The sequence below is a fragment of the Thunnus albacares genome, chromosome 7, assembly GCF_914725855.1.
Source record: "Thunnus albacares chromosome 7, fThuAlb1.1, whole genome shotgun sequence".
NCBI lineage: Eukaryota > Metazoa > Chordata > Actinopteri > Scombriformes > Scombridae > Thunnus > Thunnus albacares.
In genome coordinates, this window is record NC_058112.1 from 34,525,364 (window position 1) to 34,545,171 (window position 19,808).

General features: G+C 38.8%; 1 protein-coding gene across 2 annotated transcripts; it reads left to right on the plus strand.

Moving 5' to 3' along the window:
* Positions 1-1,043: 1,043 nt before the first annotated feature.
* On the plus strand, positions 1,044-18,057 carry cdhr5b (cadherin-related family member 5b). 2 transcript variants are annotated; one of them, XM_044355605.1, is made up of 15 exons: positions 1,044-1,188; positions 2,281-2,459; positions 2,552-2,608; positions 5,280-5,369; positions 5,953-6,054; positions 6,229-6,330; positions 6,852-7,037; positions 7,448-7,538; positions 7,656-7,753; positions 8,500-8,697; positions 10,330-10,440; positions 10,525-10,591; positions 13,801-14,073; positions 15,289-15,464; positions 16,593-18,057. In XM_044355605.1, exons 1-15 carry the CDS (start codon positions 1,086-1,088, stop codon positions 17,136-17,138), a joined length of 2,379 nt encoding a protein of 792 aa, XP_044211540.1. In that variant the 5' UTR covers positions 1,044-1,085; the 3' UTR covers positions 17,139-18,057. The 2 variants fall into 2 exon arrangements, with proteins under 2 accessions (XP_044211540.1, XP_044211541.1); XM_044355606.1 differs by lacking the exon at positions 13,801-14,073.
* Positions 18,058-19,808: the final 1,751 nt, after the last annotated feature.

A 19,808-nucleotide genomic window follows, 5' to 3' on the forward strand; every position in this document is an offset into this window, starting at 1 on the left:
GTCATTTTAATAGACTTTGCTTTATCATACAGAACATTAAAAACACAGTTATTGATTGAGTAGCTACACGCCTGAATAAATCAATCTGATAACATTTGATTAAACGGGGATCAGATCTAACATGATGTAAATATGTGCACGTTCATGGAAGGCTGCTGTCACCTGATCTCCTTCACTTTTAAGGTGCGGTTCATCTCAAACATGTTTAATAACTCACTTAACCACACCCTAAAGATTAGCTGTAGCGCCTGACCTGGTGTCCCATCACTGCTGTAAAACATCATACAGGAATTTAGTGGAATCACCTGCTATTTTGTCATTAACTTAACTTCAATATATATATACATATATATATATATATATATATATATATATATATATTTCAGACAACCACCTGACCAGTTCAATAAATCCACCAAACGAAGGCAACGTGCAAGTTTTAGTCAAGATAACTTTGTGATGTTAGAAGAACTGTTTGTATTTGTTGACTTTTTAAGGCAGCTCTGTCACTCATACTTTTAAGTTGAACAACAACTTACATTTTATAGTGTGATGGTTTGACGTCTCTGAACAGGAGATTTCTCAGAGAACTGAGGTTATAGTGTGACCAGGCGTAATGGTTTGAATGAAACAATTCAACATTTTGGATATTTTAAAGCAGCAGTGGAAGTAAAAGTAGTTCAGTTGTCTGCTCACATCAATCAAACCTTCAACAGTCAATATATTTATGGTGTCTTAACTACATGGTTTCTTTCTTGACTGTGTTTTGTTTGTTCCATCAGGGTTGTCAACCATAAATGCAAATTAGGACCCATGAACTGTTGAACTGTTGGTAGAGCAGAGGATCATGGAGGATGTGGTTATACGAAGATGCAAAGTTAGATGAAAGAGGATATAATTAACGCCGTCATTAATTCTTTCCACCTCTGTAAACATGATATGTCTCAAGCCAAAAAACAGATCTTACATAACTTCTCAGCAAACAGACGCGTGTTATGTGTTTATGACAGGGAAAAGTCCACTGCTGCCATAAAACCGAGCAGATAAGCAGAGAACAGAGTTAGCTGAGGGTCAGTTCAGAGAAGATGGACGGAGTCATGGACGGGATTCATCCACACTTCACTGTGAGGACATCTGTCAGCTTTCTGCTTCTGATTCTGCTTCAATCATCCACTGAGGCCCAGAACAGTGAGTACCGAACCCTGCTGCTTCACCTGAGGCCTCTTTGTTTTACCTGACTGATCATGTGAATGTACAGAAAACACTGGGCTCAACAACAGTGTGCTAACTGGTTCATGTGGTAAATACAAATCAGTTCTACAGTATAGCTAAACACACTGATTCAATTATTATTTGACTATATAAAGTGTTAAATAAAATAGCTGAAAGCTCAGGTGACTGAAACAGGAAGTGGTTTGACATTGAAAGCGTTGTGGAAAGTATTAGCGGTGGAGACGCATAAGTGCTAATGTTCAGTTCAGGATCAGTTATAATCAATTTGTTGAAATTTCTGAACTACAAATCTATTTTTCATCCATGAATACCTCAACAGTCATTAATAAAAGGGTGTTTAACCCTTAATTAAGCAATCAGGAGCAGAGAGATTGTATTCTTTAGGTTTTGCGCTATTTGTTTAAGGAGGAGAAAACACTCATAATCACACTATGTTACCTAAAACAGCCATAATGATTTAATGGAATGTAAAGACAGCAAATGCATATTAGATGCACAAAAATAAATTCAAGTTGAAATATTTAGGAAAAGTCATAAAATTATCAGGCTAAAAGGACACAGTGCTCAGGGTGTTTTTACTGCTCTCAAATATAAAAATTTGACCCAAACACTATGTAAGAGTCAAATTTATTCATCTGTCGATTTTGTTCACGATTAATCAATTAGTTGTTTGGTCCATAAAAGGTCAGAAAATGGTGAAAAATGTAGATCAGTGTTTCTCAAAGTCCAAGATGACGTCCTCAAATGTCTTGTTTTGTCCACAACACAAAGATATTCAGTTTACTGTCATAGAGATTAAAAGACACCAGAAAATATTCACATTTAAGAAGCTGGAATCAGAGAATTTGGAAATATTTTCCTTAAAAAGTGACTCAAAGCAACTAATTGATTATCGAAATAGTTGGTGATTCATTTAATAGTTGGCAACTAATTGTTAATGTATTAACTGACTTAATCACTGTAGATGAAACTGATATCCATCATCTAATCTGACTCAGGAGAAGACATAATAAACAGTAAATATTGGTGCTGTCTCTTCTCTGACAGTCTGTTCTGCTCCTTCAACTGTGGAGTTTAAAGAAAACAACAATGTGGGTGATGTCGTGCTGACCATCACTGTGCAGCCTGGAGTCACCCTCAAGTTCAAACCTGCACCTGCAAACCTTGATAACCCATTCACACTCAACAGAACCCAGATGATAGCTGCAAGAGTGTTAGACTATGAGGTAAAAACGATGAACAGATCCACACCCAAGACTTGATTTAGATCCTAAAATCTGTGAGAAAACCTGACTGTTGAGGTTTGTTTTGTTTGCAGACTGAGAAACGTTATATCGCTGACATCATCTGCACTGAAACAGCCACAAGCCGCCCGGTAAGATGGATTTTTTACACTAAACATAATCTGCACTGTGCTGTTTGTCCTTTAGTTATTCCTGGCTATGCTTGTTTTCTTTCTCTCTGCTGTTCTCAGGTCTCTCTTGCGAAATAGATCTTGATTTCAGTGAGATTACCTGATTAAAGAAAGGTTATATACTGGATGAATGGGCGTGAGGTTTTCCTGAAACTTCTTGGATGGCCTGAGGAGGTTATACAGGTTCTTGAGGAGTCTGTACTGATTCTTGAGGGGTTGAGGGAGAAACATTTTAGATTGTTTAAGTATGGCGATGACATGGCCTTATTTTGCCTCCTACAGAAAAGAGACCCTTTAGGAGAAGCTGCCTATCTGGCCCACGCTGAGGCTCTCCAAACATGGTGTCATTACCGCCAGCTGTAAATCAATGTAACTAAGACAAACAAATCCATTACTTGTACAAAACAAGATTTAAAAATAGAGCCAGTTTCACTTGATGGCCAACATGTTGAACATGTAGAAAGCTTTACATATCTTTGTACAGCTCTTGACTTCCAGGTGAGCTTCTCTGAAAATACAGAGTATATTTTCAAGAAATGTTCACAGCGACTTTTCTTCTCTGCAGTCTCAGTTTTAGTCAATAGATCTTAGAACTAGTGTATAAAACCCTTGTTGAGAGAGTTTTAACTTAAGAATGGTGTTCATCCCTCCAGAGGAGTTCAGAGACTGTAGAATCAATAACAAGGCTGAAGAACATCATTCTTCATAAAGATATTCCCTCATGTGGTGTTGTGATGATGGTGGTGGAGAGCGCTGTCTAACACCTCAGTCCTAAATCTCCCATAGGTGTTCAGCTGGGTTGAGATCTGGTGACTGTGAAGGTCATAGCATATGATTCACATGATTTTCATACTCATCAAACCATTCAGTGACCCTTCCCTCTAAGGAGACAAGTGGACCCAAACCATGCCAGCAAAATGCCCCCCACTGCATAACAGAGCCACCAGATCCCCTCACTCTAGGGGTCTAGCATTCAGACCTGGACCAGTTCTTTTAATTTGTCACCCGTCTGCAACATTTAGTGTCCTGCAAATATTATCAGACAGCTGGCGACCAATGAGGCCTGTCTGAACTGGATGTACTAGAGCTTTGATAACCGATTTAAGTTTCTTTGCAAGTATGGTGGTCAATATTTTACAGTTGGAATTTTGGAGCGCTATGGGTCTATAAGAGCTACACTCCGTAGGGTCTTTACCCTCTGTGGTGGAAATCCGAAAAATAAAAAGCTGACAAAGACCAAGTTGTCTTATTGTCTTTTAATAAAAAACCTTGCAAGGGATCAGCATACAGTCACAACAGAGTGTAATTGCAGACTGATGTGAGTTACAAAGTGTACATACTTTTTATAGACAAGGAGTGTGGGAAACAGTATCAGGATGTGAGGGGGTGCAGTGCCAGATCTCATCAAAACTGTCAGACTGTCTAAAAAGAACTGTAGCATGTCCGAGATGAAGCTACTCCCTACTTTGATCAGAAGGTACCGGGCCTTTATTTGAAGCAGGCTTGTACTGTATTAGAGGCAGGCCTTTATTTCTAATTCCTTCTGTTTGATAAGTATAACCATTGGACCGCTCAAAATATACAGAGGGTCCAGCACCCAAAAATGATTGAGGACCACTGCTCTACAGAGTAGTGTCACCTTCATGATCAAAGTGACAAGTAGCAACATGTAGATGCGGAAGAGGGAGAAGATCATAGAGACACACTGCTGCCTGTAGTATTCCTATAATATTCCTACAATATTACTATGATCATTCAATAGCGTCTGTACTGCTGAAAACACACCCCAGACGAAGCCATCTCTATAACAAAATGTTTTAGGGGAGACATGACCAGGGAGTGGAGCAGGTAATGTGACTGAGGAAATTAACCTGCACTCAGCTGTTACAGTTACAGAATTCCAAGTAAAGTTTATACTGTCAAAACTATGGTGTGTTTTGAAAAATAAGCATTATTAAAATGCTTAATGTCCACTCAGTAAAAGAATAGGCCTACACAAAATATGTAATTACCCTAATAGCAGTTCTATTAAATCAAAATTATAAACACAATTATAATATTAAGAATTAGGCTAGGCCTATATGATAATACTGCCTTAGGGTCAGGGTTAGGGTTACACCCTAACTCTCCGATTGGGCCATCCTCCCTGTTAAAAAATAACTATTCACTTACTGGTCGTGGGAATATTACCATTTTAAGAGCTTATATAGATATCAAAAGAATACACAGCCTATACAATAATAAGAAAAAAATAAATAGAAGTACAATATGAAATAAAATAAGCCTCTCATTTACCAAGCGAAATATTAATAGATTACTTCCATAGTGAGCCATTAGTTATCTGTATGCATTCTCTCTCTATATTTCTGGGAGAGAAAAGAGGACCGAACAAAAAATTGGGTTCTAAGTGGGTTCTTCAGGTGTTTGACAGGGTTGTTCAGGTTCATGATGAAGCTTTAAGGTTTCTGTTGTTCCACAGTTCTAAGCAGGCTATACAGACAGGAAACCAAAGGATTATGTGTTACATTTTCAGAGTTAGGTTTTACATGTAGTTAAAAGATGGAATTCTGTGTATTTGATGAGATAAATAATAACATAAATGATTTAAACCAGGATTGTGTCTCGTTTCCAGTTTAGCCTCAGCATTATTGTACGTCTGGTCAATGTGAACGATAACGCTCCAGTCTTTGACCAGAACCTCTACAGTGTCAATGTCAATGAGGTAAGAGTCTGATAATTACCTTTAAATAAATGGGAATCATTCATAATTCTAGTTTTGTTTTTGTTTGTTTGTTTTCTGTTATTTGGATAATTCAAGATAACGTGAAGTTCTCACATCATTATAGTTCATTTTTTTAAAGCTATATTTTATCTAGAATATTACCTTACAGATGCAACATTTTATGAACTGACCAATGATAAAATGTTGTAATTAATTTACTTTCCTCCAGTGTTAACACCAAGGTTCTCTGAATTTGTGTATTTGCAGCCTTTTTTAATTTGCTGATATTCTATATTTAATGTCATTGTTTGGGCAAAACAACTAGATTATGCATTATTCTTCAGAATATTAGAATGTTCTGTTATCTACAGTGTGTTTTTCACCTGGATATTGCTTTGGAAACATAAGTACACTGTGTGGCCAAAAGTTTGTAGACACCCAGTCCAGGTTTAGTGAGGTCTTTTGATGATGTAAGAGACTTTTCAGAACAGGACTGATCAGTGTTACAGCTGCATATTGAATGCTGAAAACGGATTCTTGTCAATAATGTCTCACACTGACTGTTTGTACCTTTTTGTCTCAGATGTCTCCAGTAGGCACAACTGTGGGCCAGTACGCTGCCACAGATTTGGACCAAAGTCAGCTTTACTACAAACTGGAATCTGATCCTGAAAAGGCTGAAACGGTTTGTTTCTCTTTTGTCTCTCAGTGTTTGTTTTTCCTTTCACGACTCAGATGAGATGATGGATATCAATTCATTTCAAGTAAAGAGATGGGTCCAGGATGTGTTTAGCCTAGCTTAGCACAAAGATTGGAAGCAGGGGGAAACTATTTTTATTGTCTTGTTTGATTTCTGCAGAATTACTTCGCACTGAAGTCAGAGACTGACCCAGACATCCTCGTAAAGACTCTTCTTGACTACGACAAAGTCAAAAATGTCCGACTGGTACTGTATGCTCAGGTGAGTACTGCTCACTGCTGCTTCTAGATTTCCTTGTTCCAACTCAATCAAAGTAAATGTTTCTTTGAGTCTCTGGAGGTCAGGTACTGTATGTTCGTCACGGCAGTTCAGATATCAAATGAACATGCGACGGCTTTAAGAGGGTCGTCCACTGTTTGGTTGGAAGTTTGATCCCTGAACCTTCCTGTTCATGTCCAAGTTGAGCAAGATACTGAATCCCTTTGTTGCACCTGTAAGGGTGGGACTATTTACCCTGTTTTCATTCTTATTCGTACTTAGATTTGTGACATGATGAAATTCCTTTGATAGCACCACCAAACTTCAACCTGATGAGATGTCTAGTCAGCCAGGGTCATTTAAAAACACCGATGTGGGTGTGCAGGGCCTTTCCATGAAGAGAAGCCTCCCTAAAATGTTTGGTGTCTCTGAACAGCTAAACATTGTGAGACTAGTTTTAATCCAGTTTTTTTCAGACCTCTGCTGAAATAATTACGTTCTAAATGTTGTTTTCTTATTTTTAGGACACACCGTTGGCACCCGCAGAGGGCAGGCCCTCGTTTACCGCCACCACCACCATCATGGTCACCATCTTAGACGTGGACAACAGACCACCGTGGTTCCAGCCCTGTAAGCCGCACAATATGGGGGGTGCTGTGATCTGCATGAGTGCTGGCTACACTGGCAGCGTCATCTTAGGTGATAAAGAGGTGAGTCATTTCCAGTTTGGAAATGCTTGGTGGTACTGATACTGTCTGATAACCGTCAGGTGACCAATGAAGGGTTTTTATCCACCAGCAGCCAGTCAGCAAGCTCCCTGACTGACGGCCTTTGTAGTTTTCATGCCATTAATCATACAAATGAATCAAATGAATCATACAAATGGGGATGATAACACATTTTTACAGAGTCTCTCCAGACATTTGTGTTGCACTCATTGTTAATGTGAAAAGTGACAGTTACTTGTATGAAGAATGGAAAAAGAAAGCTTGAGAGAGAAGTTCAAACCCTGCATTTTTGGATACAGCCAGTATACAGAATTCAGGCGCTGGTAGACAATCTAACAAATACTTTGTTTTGAAGCACATGATGATTATCAGAGTGTTTTTCTCCTTTGCAGACCGGAGTGTTACCACTGAAACCAGGACCACTTTATGCCGTCGATGGTGACTCTGGGATCAATGAGGAGATAACCTACTCATTCCTGAGCAGTGAGCAGCTTGAGTATAATGAAGAACAGTTTTTCAGTCTAACGTCACGTCTATGTCCACAGAAGGAAGTTGTTGATAATTGGAACGTAGAAGCAGCTCAGTCTGTTTGTGTTTTAGGAAATGAGGGGCATCCGTTTGAGATCAACCCAAACACGGGGAACATCACCATGCGAGAGGCAGTCAACGTGTTGGGGACAATCAGTCTGACAGTGCTGGTAAAAACGAAACATTCACTTGCTTTTATCCAATGCATTCAAATGATGGTGTCTCTGTCATCCTAACCTCCTGATGTGTGTTGCTGCCTAATGCTGCAACCAAGTTGAACTTTACTATAGCCTGAACTGAGAGGAACACATAGTTCTAACTATCCTAGACCACCAAAAACTAAATCTAACACCTAGAACATCTTTTCACCAGGGACATAGCTATCATGTCATATATCTAGGAATTTGGAGGGTTTTAAATGACATGAAGAGGAGTTTCCATTCTGTGAACACATATTACATTAATGAGTTTTTTAAAGTCTGATGTCATATTTTCTGATATGTCAAAATCTCTAAAATGTGTTGTTTTATGCAAAACAGTAAGTAACTTCAAATTAAATTTATGTAGTATTCTCTGCCAGAATTGCAGAACCTGGCAGTGTGTAGAAGGTTTTGAAACATCATTTAGATCATTTAGGCAATAAAATTAACAGAAACTCTAATTGAACAATTAAATGAATAAATAAAATGAGAATTTTCATCTTTTTATTTTGTTTTGGGTTGTTTTTTAGACTTAGTTTGAATAGTTGGTCATCAAAAATGTCTTAGGGGGAGTTCTGCTTGGGGAATTGTTTTAAATTCCTGTTTACAATCCTGCTTTTTCACCTGCAAATCACCAAAGCTTAGCTTTCTGTTGGAAGAGACGACAGTCTGTTTTTGTGCTTAAATCTTCCATCAGGTATGTTTTTCTCTCACAGGCTGCTCAGAAGAGGAACAGTTATCAGTTTGCTACCACCAGCGTCACAGTCAGTGTTCAGGTGGAGAGCCTCCATCGTCCACAGTTTCAGAAGCTTTCTTATGAAGGCGTTGTCTCTTCAGTCGGCACCATGGTGATGGACCTGAAGGACGAGCCGCTATTTATCATCGCCTTGGACGAGGATTACAGTGCCACTGAGGTAAAACTCTGACTCCTGACCCCATACACCCCTCAAATCCAATCCAGTGACCAGTGGTGGAGAGTAACTGAGTACATTTACTCAAGTACTGTACTTAAGAACAATTTTGAGGTACTTGTACTTTACTTGAGTATTTCCATTTGATGCTCTCCTTGTAGACTGGCTCTCTCATTGGCTATTGTGGTTCCACTCAGAAAGTAGTGACATAATCATTCAGATTTTAACTCCTAATTATCAAACATGTTTGAAGTTATCGGGGTGGCCCTGATGAGTCTGCAAGCAATTCTGGAGGTTTAAGTTTGGATCTGTAAACCCTTCACATTACCAGATAATCAGGACCAAACATTGGTACCAACCAAGGTCCCGGACCAGATTTCTCCTCCGATTGTCAGGAGGTGTGAATCAGGGACAAATTGGCCCAAAACTCCTGTAGTCCGAGCCCAGCATTACTTACTAATTACATTTAAGATGAAGATTTGACACAATGGATAATATAACAAGATTTTAAAATACAAGACATTGTTAAAGATGAAACCAGTGGTTTCCAACCTTTTTGGCTTTTGACGTCTTACAAAAAGGAGTGTGTAGTCGGGGTCACATTTCACATGTCTATGAGTTGTTAACAGCTCCACCAAATAGTGATTTTTCCCTCTAAACTTCTCACATGCTTTCATTTCAATAAATGTTCAAATGATCCAATATTTCAGCAAAAATCAAAGATTAGACCCCTAGGTTTGGAACCATTGGACTAAACTAGCTAACTGTATATAAAGTAGTGTAAGCTAGCTCCACCTCCAGCAGCTACAACAGTAACATGCTGCTCTAACACTGATGCTTCACTATTAATAATCTAATGATGTCATATATAATAATATATCAGTCAGAGGGACCAAACCACTACTTCTACTGCAATACTTTAACTACATCAAGCTCATAATACTTGTGTATTTTTACTGTAGTAGGATTTTTTTTCATGCAGGACTTTTACTTGTAATGGAGTATTTTTACATTGCTGTATTGGTACTTTTACTGCAGTAAAGGATCTGAGTACTTCTTCCACTGCTGCCAGTGACTCAGACATCAGGTTTTTATTAAAGGGAAAATTCCGGTTTATCAGAACTTGGGAATAGTTTCTGTAGGTTTTTTTCCATCATTTCTATCAGTCATAACAACATTGTCTTCATCAGGTTAATATCTGAGATCTGGGAACACTGTCATCGAAAAAATAAGTCAGACAGGTCAACAAGCATGCACAGCCTAAAAAACAAACCAACAAAAAAGTGCTTATCCAGATGACCTAAACAACTTTATGTCAGTCATAATCCCTCATTACAGAACAAAACTGTGCACACAATTAAGGTAAGTAGAGTTGGTCAAAAATGAAGCAGGAAGCAAACTGTACTGGATGTTTACAACAGTTTGGGAAATAATTTCAATGTTCATCTTTGATTGCTCTTTCAAACCTCCATAACATTGGGGTTATGTCCAATGCTTTCTGGGGGCTTTGAATATGTTTTACTAATATTAAACCTTCATGGTTTAATATGTGCATAATAGAAAATATGTTACATTTAAAATGTCCTCTGAGGTACCAAAAAATAATAATAATGGATTTGGTTTCTGTTCAAACAGGGTCTAAATCCCAACATCAACTACAACATTAAGGGAAGCAGTGATTTCGCCATCATTGACAGCTACTTATTCATGACTAAGGATCTCCCAGAGGGCACATTATTTCTGGAAGTGAGTTTACAAATGTAGCCAAAGTTAAAGTGATTGACAGGTGATTTTCTTATTAAGCACTCGACTTCATCTTCGCACTTCCAGGTGGTGGCAGAAGACACATCTACCAAAGAATCAGCTACAGCTAATCTCACGATGGAGGTGAAATCAGGTAGGAAGAAAACCTTCACAATTGGCCCATTTCCACCACTGAACTTTTATACAAATCCAAACCTAAAGCCAAGAGTTGTTGTTTGAACTCTGGACATGTACCTGCATTTCAGCTGGAGGTACAAAGGTCTAAATTAAGCAGTAGCTTGACTATTTCATCCAATCCATGGAAGACAGGCTGGTTCTTCCCTGTGAATTTAGTCCACTGTGGTTGGTCTGCTCTGACAAAGTTCACTTGGATGTGAACAAAGATCTTTTCATGTGGTCTTAGTGCAGTTCTCTGGAACACAAAGTTTGATTAGCAGCATTCTCATCAGTTCAACTAAACCAGAACAAATGGACAAACACACCAGAGTTTGTTTAAACCACACCAGTTTAGTTTAGGGTGTGAAAGTACCTTTAGGGTGTGTTAAGACTTAACAAGAAGCACATTTCAGAAGTGACACGGTTGTGTTAAAGGATTTGCCTGGCAAATTTTATATATTTTTCTTATTTTCAACAAATCTCATGTTTGGATCTAAACCAACATTGAACTGATCTACTACCAAATATTGTGTGTGTAGTCAAAGCCTGATATATATATATATATATATATATATATATATATATATATATATATATATATATAGGGTGAGCCAAACCGCTGCACTGGGTGACATGTTGTCTCTGAAGACAGCAGTTACTGTAGTTTGTTTAGAAACGGTTCCAAAGATTAAAAACAGTGATAAGATCGTAACTTTTAGGAGAGAGGTACCTAGTAAAGTAGACACCACTGAGCATGCATGAAACGTGGTTAACATCTTTACTAGCTTGTGCTACATATTACAACCTCTGGACTTTGTACTACATAATAAATTTCTCAAAGAACTTCGGTACAAAGTTAAGAGGTTGTGATTTACAGTATAGTAATATAGTGTATTATCACTATTTTTATTCTTTGGGGCCATTTCATATCTAAACACACTATGGTAACCATTGTCTTCATAATGAAGGAACATGTCACCCAGTGCAATAGTGGGGCTCACTGACATGTAGTATTAGTTAGTTTAAATAGGCATAGAGGAATAAGACATGGTTACACACACAATACTTGTTAACAGATCAGTTCATTGTTGGTTTGGATCCAAACATGAGATTTGTAGACAAGAAGAAAAATGTAGAAAATTGCAAGTCAAATCCTTCATGTAGTGAATGGAAATAAACCAATGCAGGCTGGCATGAGTTTAGGTGAAGACGCATCTGCAAAAGTTAATCATATTTCAACTGGAGCAAAAGATGTGGGCATATCCTGATGATGATTCCACTTCATGAATGTATGAAGACAGGAAGCGAAAGAAGAAAAACTAACAAGAACATCTGAAGTTCCTGGAAGGTTTTTAGTCCAGTGGCCCCAATTATCAACCATTTGTATGAACAATTTTTACAAAAACTGAGTGCTCACATTTCCAAGCAGAGGATGTCATTTATCTATTTCTTCTTGCATGTGAGAATGTATACTTCAGACCATGTGTACACAGAAATTGGTGGTGGTAGAAAAGGAGCCCAACTTCAACCTGTGATAGTCTGTCCGTAAACATGCCAAATAATGCCGTTTTGCCGTTTGGTTTTGCACTAATTCATCATGTCGTACCTCCACCTCATTATGAGTAAAGTTGTTCGTCTTGGCCTTTTTTGCTTGAATCCATGTTGTTGGCTGGTGTGCCCAGCAGGTACTTTCAAAGGGAACTTGTTAACCACATGTGGTTGATTTTCAAGACTACACTGCATCAGTGTACATGTGATATATACTGATGTTGGGCCTTGGCTACAAGTTTTGCTATCAGCAATAATTAATGATTAGCAAGATAATTATTAATTATTAAAATCAATAAAATTATTATTAAGAATTAATAATAATATTAATCTAGCTAAGTGTACTTATATACAAGTGTATGTGTGAGTGTGTGTATGTGTGAGTGTGTGTATGTGTGTGTGTGTGTGTGTGTGTGTGTGTGTGTGTGTGTGTGGGTATGTGTGTGGAAGACAATAGCAAGATGTCTCTAGTCACCTGGTGACTGAGAACATGGCATGCAGACAATATGGCCGACAGGGGGAACCACAGAGATAAAAGGCCAGACCATGTGGTGTCTTGAACCACATGTGCTGCCTGAACCAAAGTTTGCAAAACTGGGTTTTAAACCTCCTAACTATGTGGTTCTCTATTCAAGGCCAATCGGTGTAGGCTAAAGGTGCCAGGGTAGGAAGAGGTTAGTTGCATGCAAGGCCTAGTTATTGGATGTAACATGTGCCAAGCATGCTAACATTAACTTAGCGGTGTGGCTATGCTATAATTTGACTATGAATAATAAGGACTTCACAACAATAGTTCACTGAATAACATTAGCCAAATCAATACATGTACGGCCCAGTTGTTACCAGTCCATGAAGAAAGAGATGCTTTGTGGCGTTCTGCTTCTTAGCTGGTGAATCCATAGATGAGTCAGGCTGAGAAGGGTTTGGCTCCAAAGCTGAAAGATGCAGGGTAGACAGCACTCCAGTTGCGTAGGTCAGAGGGCCCAGGTCACTCCTTTGTGTAGAGTTTGTGGCAAGCTAACTCTGTTTCGTGGCTCCTGTACTTGTTGAACATGTGGTCCCCTAGTGAGTCTCAACACTAATATCCTTGTGCATACTGGCAGCTCTTATGCACAGATGTAGGACTCTATGAATAGGTTGATAAATGAGGCCCCACATCCGAGCTGCAAAAAACTCTGAGCTGCAAATAAAGCACAGCAAAAATTTACAAAAACCACTTGGTTAGGTTTAGGTACAAAAAACACTTGGTTAGGTTACGAGAAAGATTGTGGTTGGGGTTAAAATGACCACTTGAAACGTCGTCATGGAGTGAGGGTTCGGCTTAGTAAACATCACAACAAAAACTGTCCCGAGTTGCATTTGGACATGACACTCACGGTTGGAAGCAGGAGAGTGCAGCAAAGTCCACTGTTTGCCATCTAACCTTCGGTCTCATGGCATCTAATAATGATGCAGATGGGTTACATTGGAGTTAGTTGAAAGCCCGGTGCATCTTAAACAGATACCAAAGGGTACCTTGTGCATTGGTATAAAACGCCGAGGGGTGTGACAAAGCATCGGTATTTGAAACCCTGGGAATGAGAACAGGCTCGGACATGAGGTGAAACCATTAAGCTTCAATGTGTGCTCTACTCCCAGGTCTCACCACCACCAGTTTACCTCTGAGTACTACAGACATCATGGTCACAACATCCACAGGGGAATCCACCACCAACAGCAAGACCACCGAAGATATTGTGTCCACCACCAACCCCAGTACGTCCACCGACAGTATCTCAACTACCCTCCCCAGCACAACCGCTGAAAGCAGCACCTCCAGTATGTCCACTGAAGGCAGCATTTCCACCACTAATCCCATTTCAACCAGTGAAGAGAGCACCTTCACTGCCAGCACTACTCGCCCTTTCACAGGTGGTCACATGTTTATCTCAGTGCCTTCTCTCCATCAAATTAAATATTGTACTGTTGAGGAAAATTAGGATAGCAGGAAAAGTGAGTATGATCGTCATCGAGTTAACAAAACATACAACACCACATATTATTTTTAAAAAAACAAAGACACAGAGAGTATGAGTCTGCTTCAAAGTTCATGCAAAGGTAGCATTCACAATGCTCTTTAACATGTTCAAGAGCTGCGAACTTTGACCTGAAAAGGTCTTGTTGACATTCAAAGTGACCAACCACAGAGCCGTGCTTTGATGTGAATCGACAAGTCAGTTTTGAAAAGATTCTACCAGATTTAAACAGAAACTCATCCTAACAGCTCAAAAAACTCAATAAATATACATGAATATGTTTGGAGACTTTGTAGTAAGCTTATTATATGTCCAGTTGGAGTCTTATATTGTTGTTTGTACTGTTAGCTTTGACTCTGGTAAACTGTTTGACTTCAAATTTCCAGTTCATCTGGAACCAATTTGCCAGTGAAAGAGGGTGGGTTTCCATCCATCCTTTTTCATGCGCTGTTTCATTTTGCACATAAGAAAACCTGAGTGGAACCACTGGAAATTCAAAAAAAGTCGAAATATAATATAAAAAGTTTTTGCGCTTGGATGAGTTGGAAAATTTAACGTAAAATGCAACGAAGTGCGATGAAACAGATTAAGCGAATAAATGATGACGTACAGAAATCATGTGACTTCTTCATCTCTGTCCATCATGCTCTCCATCACCAGGATGTGTATCACGTTTTCCATCACTTCAGATTTGACTGTCACTCAATTAATTGCATCTTCTTCTTTTTGTGCTTTACTGCACTCAACAGTGTACAGCGCCTCCAACTGTGATGTGCTCAACTATTAATATTCGCAAAACAGTAGTGGATGGAAACACACATTAATTCACATTTTCTTTTATCAATTTTCTGAAATTTACATTACAAAATTTGCTCTACATTTTAATGGAAACATGACTCATCATTTAAAGAATGTCTTTTCACCTGACAGTCTTTGACCCCAGAACTGACTCAAATCCCCTTTCAAGATTCATTAATGAGACCTGTGACAGCCATTGCGCTGGTTAAAAATCAATCAATCAATTTCTTCATCAAATTTCTTTTATCAAAATGATCAAATCAAGATTTTTGTTTTTAGTGACCCCTGTATTTAGTGACTTTTGTTCCTGCAGACGGAGCGATCATCCCGCCAGGTGGCTACGGCCCGGTGGACATGGCAGCGCTCGGTGTGACTCTGGGTGTCTTGCTGTTCATCTGTCTGGTGGTCATCGGACTGCTGGTCCATCGCATTCAGAGGTGGAAAACGGACTGTAGAAAGATCTCAGAAGCCAGCATGTTTCAACGCTCTGTGAGTTCAAAGTTAAAAAGTAGAGAAATGTTTTTCAACCATCCAACACATCCCTGTCCCTGACTTGAGATTACTGTAACCACCACTATGCTGTTACTTTAACACATTTCGTTTTTTTTGGTCCAAAGACAGATATCCCTACAACTACCAGTCAGATTTCCACCAAATTTGCTGTGTATATTCATGGTTCTCTGAATATAAGTCCTACATTTGGTAACTTTTGGTCATGTTTTCCTGAAGGACCATTTTTATGACAAAATCAAAAAATCTGAAAGGCAAATTCCTGCTCCCCAGTGCATGAACCGCTTAAATTTGACTATCACCTTCAGGACAAACCACTGCTGGTAGCTCTAACAATAGCTAAATTATCAGTATGTTGACCCCGAGCTTCAGCTTCAGAACAAGCGATTAAGTGGACCTTGAGTTGAGATTGTTTTGTCAACATCAGCATCAGTTTAACTTCAGTTAGTTGAAGTGTAATCTTCAGTTTTAGTTAAGCATACGCTTCCATTTTAATAAATGTATTAATTTACTTTGGGTGTGTAGTTCAAATATCAACAATCTTTCTCCAGAATGACTGACTCCACCTATAAGTTCAACTTGAGTCAGCTACTAGACTTTGACTTTGGCTGACTGTAACACTTGACTTTTATTAGCTTATAGACAGTTAGATTCTTTGGTTAGCTTAAACTTCGGTAAGGTTGAAGACTTTTTTGTTCTCTACAACAGCTTTATATGGATTTTTAAAACAAATGCTCTTTAATTACAATAGGAAACCTTCAAAAATGTAGCTTAGGGGATAGATTGGTTGTCAGGTAACCAAATAGTTGGTGGTTCACCTCTGGGCAGGAGGATTTATCATGTACCTACCTAAAAGTATCCAGAGATGAATATATAAATAAAGATATATCTATAAGTATCCATCCTGCAGAGTCAATCTTTTGTGTAATCGATGAGGATGACTGTAGCTCAGGTTGATCCCTGGTTTCTCGTGCCCACATGTCTAAATGTCCTTCATCAAGAAACAGATCCCCAAATTGCTCTAAATGTAACAAACACTGCCAGCAGGGCTTTAGACTGCTTATCTTTTAACTGTCTTCTCTCTCTAAATGTGTTGTTCTTTCACAGCTGAGTCAAGCTTCAGGTGGTAACAAGGACGGCATCCAGTACACCAACGAGGCCTTCCATAAGGATGAAGATGGACGCAGCACAGGCTCCGACAGTCAGGATGGGGGAAGTGTAATGGCTGGCAAAGAGACACTGTATGAGAACGACTCGCTCAGAAAGTCTTCATTGCTGCTGAACAGCACACAGCATGACGACGCCAGCCTGACGGGCTCTGACAAGACTGACAGCGAGAAGGACGTGAAACCCATCCTGACCAAGGAGAGACGCATGGAGGAGGGGTACAAATCAGTCTGGTTTAAGGAGGACATTGACCCGGACGCTAAGGAGGAAGTGGTCATCATCCCAGACAGCAGAGAGGATGACAGCGAGGAGGAAGATGAGGAACAGTCATCCAGCGACAGAGAGGAGGATGAAGACGACAACCTACCAATAAAAACCCCAAAGGTTGTCTTTGCTGATGCAGAACTAGACAGTGGACTCGGGGTAAAGATGGGGGATCCAGCAGAGGACTCGGAGGATGACGAAGTGTTGAACGTGGAACTGTGAGTGAAAGGAAACGATGAACCACCCATAATAAAATCTAATGATGATTATCAGCAGTGAGTCCTGTAACAGCCGGTCTTATCAGTCATTATAGTGGACCTATGACATCAAACCATAAACCATAAAAAAAGTAATTATGAATCTCAGGCCCATTTGAAAGCCTCGCCCATGTGTGACAGTCTAGATTTTCAGTGCATCAAACCTTTAACAGCTCTTATTTTTTATGTAAATACTTCATGTGTCATAATTAATGACTCAGTGTCACTTGATTAACGATATTATTATGTTTATACATGTCAGGCTGCTGAGATCAGTGTAGTGAGCCATCGTTTCTCAACAGAGGCCTTGTGGACACGCAGGAGGTCCATGGAAGAGTTTTGAAATAAGTATGTGTATATTGATTTATGCTCGCTAACATCAGATGTTTATTTTAAATGTACTAATTATTAAATTATAAAATTCTTCAAGACACAGGCTGACAACCTTTAAGGTGAATTTATAGTTGTGTAGTAAAAGATCAGTCTGGTGATTTTCTATATTTGTCTTCATGTTTGGATCCAAACCAACAATGAACTGATCTACTAACAAGTATTGTGTGTGTATCAAAGCCTGATATATCTTATTCCTCTGTTGTTGTCTAAAAACTATTAAAAACATGTCAGTGAGTCACACCACTGCACTGGGTGACATGTTGTGGTTGTTCAGAGCTGAAAGATGAATGCATCATGTTGTATAAAACCAGAGATGCAGAGAAACAGCAAGTGGTAAGAACAGAAACATATCAGTTGTTACAGTCTGTGATAATAAAACCCTCCCTACTGATACTGATGACTGTAAAACTATACACTCAATAAAAACATGCAGTCAAGGCGAAACGCATCCATAACAACCTTTAACCACCACCCATAGTAGATAATGTCAATAAAATTGCTAAATCAAACAAACCTTTGTCAAAATTATACAAACGTTTATCTTCCACTGACTCCACCATACCTCCTCCAATACATAAATGGGAAAAAGATCTTAACATCAGCACCATGGGGCTGCTAAATCCTACACACTGGTCCTTTAAGAAACAAATACTTTTATTGCATCATAGGACACATATCTTTTTTTTTGTGAAAATCCTTTTTAGTGAAAAACAAACAAGGACAGATTCAGACTCTCACCAACACCCAGCAGGTAATCACAATGAGCCTTCAGCCATGGTGACGAGTGACTGGAAAGATGCAGGCTCCCCCTTGTGACAAATGGCAATTTAAAATAAATCAGGACATCAATAGGACTGCACGTTAGTGAGCTAGTCAGCTGTTTCAGGTCACTCGTGTGAGGATATTCACGATTCTCCTGATAATGGAAATTCATCACGATTAAATTATCTTGAGTGTTTTTATCCTGATGTAAAATAAAATCTTATATCCTCCCATCCAACACGACACATCACGACACCTCCGCTGGTAGCCGTGACTGTCACCAAGGAAACTATTTTACTCAACTGGAAAAACAGAAAACAACTGACCATCTCACTGTGGTCAAATCTTTGAACAGAGCAGGTAACAAAATGGTTTGTTTGTCACAGAACCGTCTGAGAAGTCGTCCTTGGAAACTGTTCGGAAAAGGGCGGGCACTTTAAAAAAAAATACTTGGCAGGTGATTGGATGAACCATCAGTCTGTCAGTTGCTGGTGAGCTTCAGTGCAACAACAAACACAAACAAATAATATTCATGTACATTCATAAACACTCTTTACAGGCAGACATACAAGTGGAAACCCTGCTTAAAAAAAACAAAAAACTTTTTTGCCATTATTATTATTATTATTAATAATAATAATAATATTGTTGCATAATGACTTACTGAAATTTCTCTCTCCTCTTATGTTTTTATTGATTTATTTACTGATACATCCAGTCATATTTTCTTTATTTTCTACTTTCTATCATTCATCATCAATGATTGAAATACTTTGATGCCCAAACTGACTCCACACAGCTGCTTCCCAACGACAATCATTCACGGTCCGGGTATCATTGTAATTCATTTGTAATTCAAAAAACGGTAAATCTGTTATTTGTTTCAAAACAAAAAACAAAAAACGTTTTGGTGTCAGAATCAAATAATGAAAAACCAGTCAAACCCGGCTCGTTTTTGGGTTTTGCTGATTCGTTTTATCGTTATGAAAAAAGGAAAAACACGTGACTTCCGTTTTTGGTTTCAAACGCAAAAACGAATTGGCTGAATGTCCGCAGACACCTCTATTCAATCCAAAAAGGAATGACGTTTTTTTGTTTTGAAACAAATAACAGATTTACCTTTTTATGGTTTTTGAATTACAAATGAATTACGAATTATCCAATGACACCTTCCATCCATTCACCACATCTTCTCCAGTTCATCTCTATTTCTATATCCTTCATGTTAACCTGCGTCCACCTTCACCCTCCGATCTGTCATTCCCGTGTCTTTGCTGTTACAAATAAAAGTTTTTCAAAAAGTCTGAATTTCTCTTTCTCAGCAGTTTCACTGAAAGCATTAACATGTTGAACCTGAAGCAGAAAATAGATGTAAATAAAATATTACTGTACTGTAATAATAATAAACCCTGAAACTGAGGAATTAGGTGGTTTTGAGATTAAGGTAGTTTCAAAATTATGATTGTCAAAAGTCATCTAA

Excerpts from the sequence above, each read along its gene's own strand:
- cdhr5b (XM_044355605.1), top strand. The coding sequence starts at position 1,086 with ATGGACGGAGTCATGGACGGGATTCATCCACACTTCACTGTGAGGACA. Across the intron at positions 6,331-6,851 it reads GACTGGTACTGTATGCTCAG|GACACACCGTTGGCACCCGC; the intron begins GTGAGTACTGCT and ends TCTTATTTTTAG. Across the intron at positions 14,074-15,288 it reads CACTACTCGCCCTTTCACAG|ACGGAGCGATCATCCCGCCA; the intron begins GTGGTCACATGT and ends TTGTTCCTGCAG.